This window comes from Solanum lycopersicum, chromosome 5 (assembly GCF_036512215.1).
Source record: "Solanum lycopersicum chromosome 5, SLM_r2.1".
Classification (NCBI taxonomy): Eukaryota; Viridiplantae; Streptophyta; class Magnoliopsida; order Solanales; family Solanaceae; genus Solanum; species Solanum lycopersicum.
The window spans coordinates 3,105,584-3,117,879 of record NC_090804.1 but is presented as its reverse complement, the minus strand read 5'-3'; the positions used below and the strand labels follow the sequence as shown (position 1 = coordinate 3,117,879).

At 32.9% G+C, this 12,296-nt stretch overlaps 1 protein-coding gene and 1 pseudogene across 1 annotated transcript; both read right to left on the bottom strand.

Moving 5' to 3' along the window:
* Positions 1-132: 132 nt before the first annotated feature.
* LOC101266028 (protein DETOXIFICATION 12-like) lies at positions 133-4,852 on the bottom strand (annotated as a pseudogene).
* A 4,992-nt stretch (positions 4,853-9,844) lies between these two features.
* On the bottom strand, positions 9,845-10,656 carry LOC109120248 (uncharacterized). The gene is made up of 2 exons (XM_019213895.1): positions 10,549-10,656; positions 9,845-10,483 (listed from the first exon to the last, which is right to left on the bottom strand). Exons 1-2 carry the CDS (start codon positions 10,654-10,656, stop codon positions 9,845-9,847), a joined length of 747 nt encoding a protein of 248 aa, XP_019069440.1.
* Between the last annotated feature and the right edge of the window lie 1,640 nt (positions 10,657-12,296).

The window sequence follows — 12,296 nt, the reverse complement described above, 5'->3', positions numbered from 1 at the left end:
TCTAACATTAGTTGAGTGTCATTAGAAAAAATATCGTAAAAGGCTTTATAGATACATACAAAAAGTATAAGTGATGAATTGTTTCTAATAGAACCACAACTACGAAATGTAACTGAAGCATAAAAGAAACGATGACAGAAATACGAGATCATAAAATAGCAGTGCACAAAACAAGTGTAACAGTAGATATTAATTCATAAAGAAACACAACTACGTGATACCTAAATCATACTACCAGAAGTATGACAGTGCTTAAGTACCTAGTAACCTTATACCATAGTCCTCGACCTCAATGAGGTTATCTCGATGACACTTGGCCTCTTGTTATTCGTGCTTCACGGAGCAAAGATGCCTCAATAAACCAATCAACAATATTCGAGTATTTCGAAGAGAATTTTCCACATATTTTTAGGACAACATGTTATCTGCTGATGGATTTTCATCAGCATGAAGCCTCTTCCTTGCCATTGCAGCTTGTTTTTCCCAATTTGTGCAGCATGTTATAACAGAGAGTAGTATAGTTTGTAGAGTTGCACCAGAAAGTATGCCGATCCACAGGCCTTTTCCTCAAAAGTTGAGCCAAAACGCTAATGAAGCAGCGATAGGAATTCCACAAAGGTAAAACGAAGCAAGATTGACATAGGCACCGATATGCTGCCAACCACATCCCCTCGCGACACCTACAATGTGCATAGTACCACAATTAATCATACGTTCGTTCTTGTCATGTATCTGTATGTACATGGCAGATTCAACAACATATATATATATGCACGTTAAGACGAAAAATCAACAATGTATATACATAGTACAATTTTCCAGCAAATGTAGCTCTGCCGCTGTTATTTGTTACTTGTAGCGTCTCACATTGGTTGAAGAATGGACTGAGGATCTGCTTACATGGATTTCGACAATCCTCCTTTTACAAACTAGCTTTCCAGATTGAGTCAGACCAAATGTCATATTTTTACCGTTACCTTTTTTGTACTAACATAGTGTGGAAAAAGTTTTCGGACCTTCCTAGGTAAATGTGGCTCTCCCACTGATATTTGTTACATTTTCTTGTAGTAAACCTGTATATGTTGTACAATTTTCCGACAAAGGGGACTCTGTTAAACCGCTAGGTAAATGTGGCTCCACCACCGGTATACGTTACCTTTTCTTGTAATGACTTGACGTGTAAAGAGTCTAACCTATATACGTTTTCTCTGGCAAAGGGGATTTAGTTGAATACCCTTTGGTAGACGTGACTCCGCCTTACAATTTTCTTGTAATAACTTGACATGGAAATAGTCTAACCTATATACGTAGTACAATTTTCCAACAAAGGGGATTCAGTTGAAAACAAGACTCACCACTCGTAGTAGTTACATTTTACTGTAGTAACTTGATGTAAAGAAAGGCTAACCTGAAAGGTTTCCTTGAAAGCTGTCGATAATGACTGATAAACATAGAAGAGGAGCAATGTTTGCGACATAGTTCACCACTTCCTTCTCGTTGCTGAAAATGTAGCCGAATACATTTCGACAAGCAAATACAGTTGTGCTTACTAGTATTGACGTTGCCGCTGCAATGAGCATTACAGAAATCGCAGATGCGCGAGCTCCTTGAGGATTTCCAGCTCCTAATTGATTAGAAACTCGAGTGCTGAAAGTAAACAGGAGTTCAGTAACCACATATTTGAGATAAAACCACGTGGAGAGGGAATGTTCGATTAGATATTTAAAAATACCTTACAGCGCCAGAGAGACCAAACGGAATTGCATAAAGGGTATAAGTAGTATTCAGGCTGCACCATGGAATATATCACAAGAAACTAGCAATTTTAGGACAATGCAAATCATATTACTGATTGAATCAATCATTTTACAAGTGAGATCTATCTTTGCTTGGACTCTTTAAAAATGTTGTCCATTACGTGTCAAATACTTCGAAAGTAGTGTATTTTTGGAGGATCCGACATGGGTGCGGCAACATTTTTGGAGAGTCTTAGAAACATAGAACAAGATTTAGAACATACCATATAGATAGTACAGAAGTTTCAAGTTGGGGATTCGGCAATAGTCCAGATAGTAAGATGAGCAGCTCAAATGACCACCATTCAAGACTACAAATACAAAACGTAGCATGAGTTACGTAGAATGACATGTGAAGGTTTAAGTGTATGTAAATTACTAAAATAGGCTGAGCGAGGCTGTTGAAGTACCAAATCATGACAGCAGAAGGGATAGCAAACTGAAAGAACTCTCATTCCGTTGACGATTTCCCATGACACTGGTGCACGGGTTTTTGCACAAGCAGGAGACAACCTCATGTATGAAGCAAGAATTATGACATTCAACCATAACGATATACCAACAGCCACTGCTGCGCCAATATTACCTAAGCCAGAGCTAAACACTAGCATCCAAGACAGCGGTATGTGGAAGCATATCGTAAGGCAAGAGCTTATGAGCATTGGAACAATCATACTTTGCATTTGAAAGAACCGAACAAGTGACTGAAGATTCGCGTAAGCAAAGAGAGCAGGAATCATCCACTTAATGAACTTGCCGGCTTCATGAGAAATCTGAGGATCTTGCCCCATAAAAGTTAGCAATTTCCCCACATATAACCATAAAACTGCTATAGGAATGCAAACAATGACGAGAGAGAAAATGGCTGTGTATGTTTGAGTACCAAGTCTTCGATACTGCCTAGCTCCAAAAGCCTGTCCGCAAAGAGTTTCTAGTGCAGTGGCCATTCCCAACTACACGACACTTTCAGATATTAGTCAGTGGAAAGGCGCAAAAAAAAATGGTAAAATGCAATACTTGTTAACTGTACTAAACAGTTCATTCATTTAGAATCAACGTTTTGTTAATCATACAAAAGTTATAACTTATAACTACGCCCTCTAAGTTGAAACTAGAAAATGAAAAGAAAAAAAAAGTTCTGCTCTTTAACTCTAGTTAGAACACATTCTTATTCTTCTATCTGTTTCCCCTGCATTTACACGTTATGTTCCTCGGTTCTTCATAAATACTGTCAAGTGTGTGTCGGATCCTCCACAAGCTATGTATTTTTGAAAAAGTCCGAGCAACATAGTTTATAGGTCACTCTGTTTGACTTAGCACGTAGTTTAGTAAGTTCCCAAAATTGTTAACTATAACACATTACAAGTTATTACATATAGAAGAAAGAGTTCCAATTCTATCCACTAACGTTGTATAGGTATTGAGTATGAGTTTGACACCCTAAAATATATAACTAGCTTATTTCATCTATAGCTTAAAAATTGATCTACGAACGACTATAAGTATCTGAGATTAACATACATCGACATAGACAGAGCATTAATTTTTAACTTCTATCAGGTCAGCTAAAGCATACATACTGCTAAACCGAGTTTAACTTATATACATCAACATCCAATCATCCATAGTGTAATGACTTTAGCACTACAAGGTCACCCCAAATATATATACAAGTAAAACGGAGCTTACTTATATACATCGACATACATTGTGTAATAACTCTTGCATCCCAATTCATGTGACACTGTTTGATTAGGCGTGATCTAAAATATATCTTAGATATTTCATGTGACTATAAATCATTTTTAGAAAGAGTTGTAAAGATACGACAAATGTATCTAACACAACTCCAAAAGCTAACTAGACGGAGGATTACTCAAATCCATATAAGTAGACCATCCGTCAATTCCCCCAACCTATGTAACCATTCTACCAAGTAACACCCCCTTCACACCCAACCCAACTGAATCGTGGATCGAGAGCCCAAACAGGGATGGACTTAGTACTTAGTACTGACACATGATCGTAATTAACCTCAAAAGCTAGCTATTGAGGACGTATTATCCAAGTCCATATAATAAGCTTACAACAGTAAAAACGAGACATTCTTTTAGACGAAGTATATAAAACGAAAAGTGCGTCGGATAAAGTTAGAATATTAATAGATATGTACTCACAAGAAAGCTGAAACCAGTGACTCCAGCAATAGAAATAGCAATTGAAGTACTTGAGAGGGCAAGTTCACCCAAATGACCAACCATCATCAATGATATTGTTTGCAAAAAATATTGTGAAAGTGTCACAATTATCATAGGACCAGCCAAATAACAAATTTCTTTTACTTCATCCCAAATTACTCCACATTTCAATTTAATTAATTCCTTTTCTTTCAATAACAATCCTTCTTCTACATTCTCCATGAAAAAAAGAGGAGTTTAAAACTTATAAAAAAGACCCCTTTTGAAAATACTTTGTAAAAAAAAAAAAGTTAGTCTTGAATTTATAGAATTCTTGTAATAAACTTGAATTTTTATAAGAGATTTTTTTTTTATAAAAAAATGAAAGTCTTAGATCTTGTTAATAAAACCCTATTTGAAAAGTACCATGTGAGAATTCAAGATTTATATAAAAGTGAGAATTGAGCAAAGCCACACTTATGAAAATATATTTGTAAAAAGAGTTGAAATACTAGAAAAAGATTGTATTTTTTTTTAATTGAGAGATGGAAAAAGTCAAGTCTTGTTCTTGAAAAGCTAAAAATATTGTGAGATTTTTTTTTATTTTTATTAAATATTGTGAGATTGGACTTGTGGATTGAGGAAGTCTGAGAATTGGTTATATTTTTTTTGTTTTAGATATTAGTACCGTGATATTAGTTATTGTGATTTACAGTATTTTTAATATAATTTTTTTTCAATTTTAATTTATATGACATATTTCAAATTATGAGAGCAAATAAAAATATCTTTGATCATGAACTTTTCATTTATCTTTTAAATATTTTAGATTTTCAATTATTATGACTAATATGAGTAGTACTTTTTATATAGTTTATAAATATTTTATTTTAAAAAAATTAAAGATTTTATACGCAAAATTTTAATCAAATTTAAACTATATAACTTTAAAAAATGTAATAAATATATATTATTTTATTTATTTCAATTTATATCTAAAAAGTCAACTAAATCTTTTATATATGCCGTTATCTATGTGATTTTATGTGTTACTTCAGAACTTTTTAATTGTGTAAACTAATAAGTTTTAAAGGTTAATCAAATTTTTTATATATACAATATAAGTTATGATTTTTTAAAAAAAAATTTATGTCATTATTTTGGACTCATGAATAAAATAGCAAAAAGTTGAAATATAAAATAATTTCATAAATTAATAAAATAAAATAGTATTAATTGATATTGTGGACCTAGGTTATAGCATACCTTCTAAATTTGAGGAAATTACAAAAACATGACACAAAGAAGGTTTCCACCTAATATGCCAAAATTTGAATCATGATATAGGTGAAGCAGCAAAATCGCTGCCTCTTTATTACTATAATAAAAATAATTATTAGTGATATTTAATTTTTAATTATTGTTAAATATATAATTTTTAGCAGTAATTGTCACTCTTTGTATACGTTTTTAAAGTTTTTAGCGACATTAATTCTAATGACATTTAACTAATATAGGTAAAGACTAACACCCTTTACTAATGTCAATATTTAATACCGCTAAAAATTATTTTTGTTATAGTGATATTGAGTAAATTTTCTAAACAATTATCTATGTTATAAGAAACAGGCTGGACCATCTTTGGTTAACGAGTGTCAAGCAATATCACTTTGTTGAAAAATTATATCATATCATATATAAAAGTATATATATATATATATGTATTAACATATCTAGACATAAATTTAAAGTTTAGTAGTTATTGTGAAAAAATTTACGTTCTAGCAACCATTGATATCCCTTAGTAACTTAGATGACTTGTCTATCTAAGTTATGTGTTTGTATTAGGGCTTTTTCAATATTTTTTATGTTTTACTATATTTTAATCTTATTATATATTTAAAAATTATATTAAAAGTATTATAATTTATAATAATTAATATTAACAACTTGAAATATTTGATTAAATATCTTAAAACTATGGTAAAAAAAAAACTATAAATTATAGTATAATAATTTAAAATATTTTTAAAATATATAGAAATTTTGGTTGACCTTCGAAATTTTATTAGTATCGCATAATTTGAGGCATGGGTGTGTTAAATTCAGAATAATTGCTCAATCTAAAACTCCATTAATGAGCACCTTGAGAAGAAGAAGAGGAAGAAGAATCTGTTTTCAATACAATGAGAAAAATGCTTCTCAACAGAATACAATGGAACAGTGATATATATGCACTGTTCATCTCTAACCAACTTAACTACTTTGCCTAAAATTCCTTAACTACTTTACTAACTTTATATTATCAAGTAATCCCTATTTCATTACTCCCCCTCAAGCTGGTGGGTGTAAATACATTCAGCACACCAAGCTTGCTTACTAAACATTCATGTTGTAATCTAGACAGCCCCTTAGTTAGGATATCTGCAAGTTGTTCCTTAGAAGCCACATGTTCTGTCTTCGTAACACCTTCTTGAATTTTCTGTCTTATAAAATGGCAATCGATTTCAATATACTTTGTTCTTTCATGGAACACTGGGTTGGCTGCTATTTGCAATGCTGCTTTACTGTCACTATACACCATAGCTGGTTGTTCCATCTCTTTTCCCAGTTCCTTTAATAAAGCAATTATCCATACTAGTTCTGAAACTGCATTTGCCATAATTCTATATTCAGCCTCTGCTGAGCTTTTGAAACTACATTTTGCTTCTTTGATTTCCATGATAACAATGTCTCACCATGTTTAATTATGAATCCTGATACTGATCTTCTTGTATTTGGACATGATGCCCAGTCTGCATCACAATACACACTTATTTTGTTTGAGCTTTTGCTGCTCAATAAAATTCCAAGTCCTGGTTCTCTTTTAATGTATCTCATCACTCTCAAAGCTGCTTCCCAAGGTGACTTCTTTGGATTTTGTAAAAATTGGCTGAGTGTTTGAACTGAATAAGCAATATCCAGCATTGTCATTGTCAAATATAACATCTTTCCCACCAACCTTTGATACAATTCTCTATCTTCAAAAGGTTCATCATTCTGCTCTCCTGTGACACAATCTAATTCTTGAGTTGTCAGTTTCACATTGGCTTCAAGAGGAGTCCAAGCTGGTTTAGCTCCTCCTAATCCTAAATCTGAAATGATCTCCAAAGCATACTTTCTCTGATTCATCAATATACCTTTTGCTGATCTGCTGAATTCCATTCCAAGGAAAAATTTTAATTCACCAAGATCCTTGATCTTGAATGCCTTATGCAAAACAGCTTTTGTATGTTCTATAAGACTCAGACTGCTTGCTGTTACTAACATATCATCAACATACACTAGGATCACCACTATGTCTGAACCTATCCTTTTAATGAATAATGAATGGTCTAAACTGCTTTGAATAAAACCAGATTCTAACAGTGCTTCACTTAGATTCAAGTTCCACTGTCTGCTTGCTTGTTTAAGTCCATAGAGGGATTTGACAAGTCTGCATACAAGTCCAGACTCCCCCTGACTGTCGAAACCCTCTGGTAGTTGCATGTATACTTCATCATGAAGATCACCTTGCAAGAAGGCATTATAAACATCCAAGTGATGGACAGACCAATTGCATTGTGCAGCTAAAGAAAGAACAGTTCGAACAGTAGCTATTTTAACCACTGGAGAAAAGGTTTCATGAAAATCAAGCCCCTCCTTTTGAGTATATTCTTTTGCAACCAGTCTAGCTTTAAACCTTTCAACATCACCATTAGCTTTTAGCTTGACTTTATATATCCACTTACACCCAATAGGAATTTTACCCTTGGGAAGAGGTACCAAATCCCAAGTGTGATTATCATGGAGAGCCTGCAGTTCAGCTTGCATGGCTTCCAACCATCTATTATCAAGAATAGCCTCATTGTAAGAGGTTGGCTCAACAACTGCAGAAAAAGCCTGCAAATATGTTTGATAAGTAGGAGATAGATGATCATAGGAAATAGATGCAGCAAGAGGATACAAAGCATTTCCAACAGAATGATTGGAGACATAGTCTGTCAGCCAAAGTGGTTGTTTGGAGAGTCTAGAAGACCTTCTGAGAGGTTGAGAAACAGAAGGAACTGAAACTGGAGCATTAGTATCTATATGAGATGGAGCAGGAGTAATATGAAGTAAACTTGGAGAAGAAGTAGGAGGTAAATCAGGAGATTGGATTGAAACATCATTAAAGTATTCATTATGTAAAGATGTTGAAGGAGAAAATATATGAGAAGAAGGATCAGATACTTGTGGAAATTGTTGGAATGGGAATCGGTCCTCATGAAACACCACATCTCTATTAATGAAAAACCTGTGTCGTTGCATATCATAACAAATATAACCCTTGGTAACATTGGAATAACCCATAAACACTGCCTTGATTGCTCTTGGGGCAAATTTATCAGCTCGAGGTAGTACACTAGCAAAACAAAGATAACCAAAGGCTCGTAAATGAGTAATGCAAGGCTGTTTCCCAAAAAACAATTCATAAGGTGACTTTCCTTCCAGATTAGTTGAAGGCAATCTGTTGATTATATAAGCTGCAGTGAGGATACAATGACCCCAAAATTTAATAGGAATATGTCCTTGGAATCTTAATGCTCGAGCAACCTCAAGAAGGTGCCTATGCTTCCTCTCAGCAACCCCATTTTGTTGAGGTGTGTGAGCACATGTCTTGTAATGAATAATCCCCAACTCTTTAAACAGATCGTGCAGAGCATTATTAATAAACTCCCCTCCATTATTTGTCCTCACACCTTTAATAGATGTATGGAATTGAGTATCAACCATTTTAAAGAAATGTCTAAGAGTCTGCAATACATCACTCTTGAATTTCAATAGAAATACCCATACAATTCTGGAGAAATCATCAACAATAGTAAGGAAAAACTTATTTCCATCAAAGGTTGGAGTGTTATAGGGACCCCATACATCCAAATGTAACAAAGTAAACCTCTCAGTAGATCTGTTACTACTATTATTAAAAAGAAGTCTAGTATGTTTTGCAAGATGACATATTTCACAATGACTCAGAACTGTTTTACAATCATCAAATGTATATCCTAGCAAATTCTTTATAGATCCTATAGAAGCATGTGCAAGTCTTTTATGCCACAACATTATGTTTTCCTTGTCATCATGCGCAGCAAAGCTTTTAATAGTGTCATGAACTCCAGATTTAGAAAAACTTTGTTGTTGAACCAGAAAATAAAGGCCATCCTTCTCTTTACCAATCCCCTTCAGTTTCCCAGTTGTAAGATCCTGGAATAAACAGAATCCAGGATAGAATGACACAAAACAGTTGAGTTCTTTTGTAACCTTTGATATAGACATAAGATTATAATGAAACTCTGGCACAAACAAAACATCATGTAACTCTTCTGTTTCTGTGATTTTGCAAGCACCAGTATGAGTTACCAAAGTCACACCTCCATTTGGTAAATGTACTTTGCTATTCTGATTTGTCTTAACAGTATGCACATTATGTAATAAATCCAGATTAGAGATCATGTGATTTGTTGCTCCGCTATCTATGATCCATTTCAAACCTGTAGTTGTAGACATAAGATTTTGGACCATACCTGCCATGTTAGCTATTGCATTAGCAGTAGAAACATTCCCATCCAGCATCTTCATGATATGTCCATGCTGATCTGCAGTCATTTGAGGTGCTCTTTGCAGATTTTCATTAACTGAAGAATCCATGCTTTTACCTTTAGTACTAGCACCGTCAATTTGAACATTGTAGGCATTAATAATATTTCCAGTTCCCTTCTTTTTGAATTTCCAATCAGGTGGATATCCATGAAGTCTGAAACAATTACTCTCCACATGACCTTGCATATTGCAGTAATCACACTTCAGATCTCAATTTTTCTTCCCCTTATTATAGTATGTAGGTTGTGATGCAGAATCCTTGTTGTAATTTTGTGGAACTGTTCCCCTATTGTATTTATGAAATGACCCTTTCCCTGCCATGAGAGCTGCCAGATCTGTTCCTTCACCATTTAAAGATGAAGATGCCATAAATCTCTGACTCTCTCGTTCAACAAGCATGGCATATGCCTTGTTTATGTTAGGAGTGGGTTCAATCATTAAGATCTGACTGCGCGATTGATCATAGTTCTCATTTAAACCCATTAAGAACTGCATTAGCTTTTGTCTTTCCAAATGCATATAAAATTCCTTTGAATTAGAGCATTGACAAGAAGGTGGTATAATGCTTGCAAACTCATCCCATAAATTCCTTAGCTTAGAAAAGTATGTAGGAATAGAATCATTACCTTGTATAGTCATAGTTATAGCTTTATGCAATTGATAAATTCGAGATGCATTTACCTTGTCAAAACGATCCCTGAGATCCTCCCAGACTGCTCTTGCACTAGTTGCATAGACTATTCCTGTGTGTAATTCCTGAGTTACAGAACTCATAATCCATCCTTGAACAACTGCATTACATCGATCCCATTGATGCCCTAACTCAGCCCCGAAATTCTCTTTTTTCAGCTGCCATCAACAATTCCTAGCTTGTTTTTCCCAAGCAATTGAATTCTCATAGCCCTGCTCCATACAGAGTAGTTATCGGATCCTGTTAGCTGCATTGGAATGATAGAAACACCAGTGGTGTCGGAAGGGTGCAAAAACAGTGCGTGATTATGAACAAACTTAGTCGTCGCCATTGATGAAGCTAGACGAAGCTTGAGTTCACACAATCAACTTCAATAAACCTCACAATCGTAGGTGTAAGGCTCTGATACCATGTTAATTCAGAATAATTGCTCAATCTAAAACTCCATTAATGAGCACCTAGAGAAGAAGAAGAGGAAGAAGAATCTGTTTTCAATACAATGAGAAAAATGCTTCTCAACAGAATACAATGGAACAGTGATATATATGCACTGTTCATCTCTAACCAACTTAACTACTTTGCCTAAAATTCCTTAACTACCCTTAACTAACTTTACATTATCAAGTTATCCCTATTTCATTAGGGTGTGTGTGTGTGTATATATATATATATATATATATGTTTTTTTTTTAAAACTACGTTAAAAATACTATAAATCATAATTATTAACACTTTAAAATATTTAAAAATCATACAAAATGTTTGATTGGCTCTTCGAATACATTTGTGCCACATAGGAACACATATTAGTTGAAATAGCATAAAGTATAATTACTATAGCTTACAACAATTTAGTACTTCAAATATTTCAAAAAAAAAATAAAATTAATCGACTTTTCAAATTTTATTTATATAAACTAAATTAGAACAATTAAAATAACTTATATTAGGCTCATATAATACCATACTAATTTTTCTTCACTATCGTATTTATAATAATTTAAATATCATTTTGAATTGTAGCATATAATTAGGATCTTTATTCTAATTAAAAATTCAAATTCAAGTCTTAGAATATTTAAGACACACTCTTAAAATGATCATACAAAGAGTGTAATTAAATTATGCCCCATTGGACCTAAGTTCTTTAGGAATAATTTATGCCTCTTTTTAAAATTATATTTATGAGTTCTGAAATTGAATTTTTGTCTCATTCAATACAATACTTACATGAACTAAGTTAAGTTTTTTTTCTTTTAATGATTTTATGATATATTTTTTATTGGAATTATAAAACATATTTTATGATATATTATGATACAAAAATATAAATACGTATGAAATAAAAATTATTTGTTATTTTAATATTAGTAAATATCATTGCACATATTTTTTTATTCAAAAAAAAATTAATATATTTTTTTTAAATAACATAAAGTTGAAGCGGTTATAAATAGCCAGCAAACAAACCGCTTTGTCAATTATATTTAGGAGTAGGCGCGAACACCAAAATTTTACAGATTTTTTTTTTTTGGTATGATCTGTTTAAATTCATGGAGAATAAGGTATTTATTTATTTATTGTTCCATTTTTTTGTCAACAATTTGAACAGAAAACAAATTGGAATTTGTTCAAATGTATGTATTTGAAAAATTAATTTGCCTAAATTGTGTGTTTTGGGTGATTTAAAATCATGAAATTTTAGGGATTTTTGAGTTTGTAATATGATTTTTTCAGTCATTGAGTATCACAAAGTTATGTTATCACTTGATAGTCTCAACATTTGGCTATTTGTGTGGTCGTAGATTTTGAAGTTGAAACTTGAACCTGAGTTTTTAAAGTTGCAATTTTGTAATTTTGAAGTTGTTTTGGGAATTTTTTATTGAAGTTTTGTAAGTGGAAGTATCAAAACTCACAAAAGTTGTGATTTTTGGGGGGAAATATTGAAGTTTTGTGGGTTGAAGTCCAAAA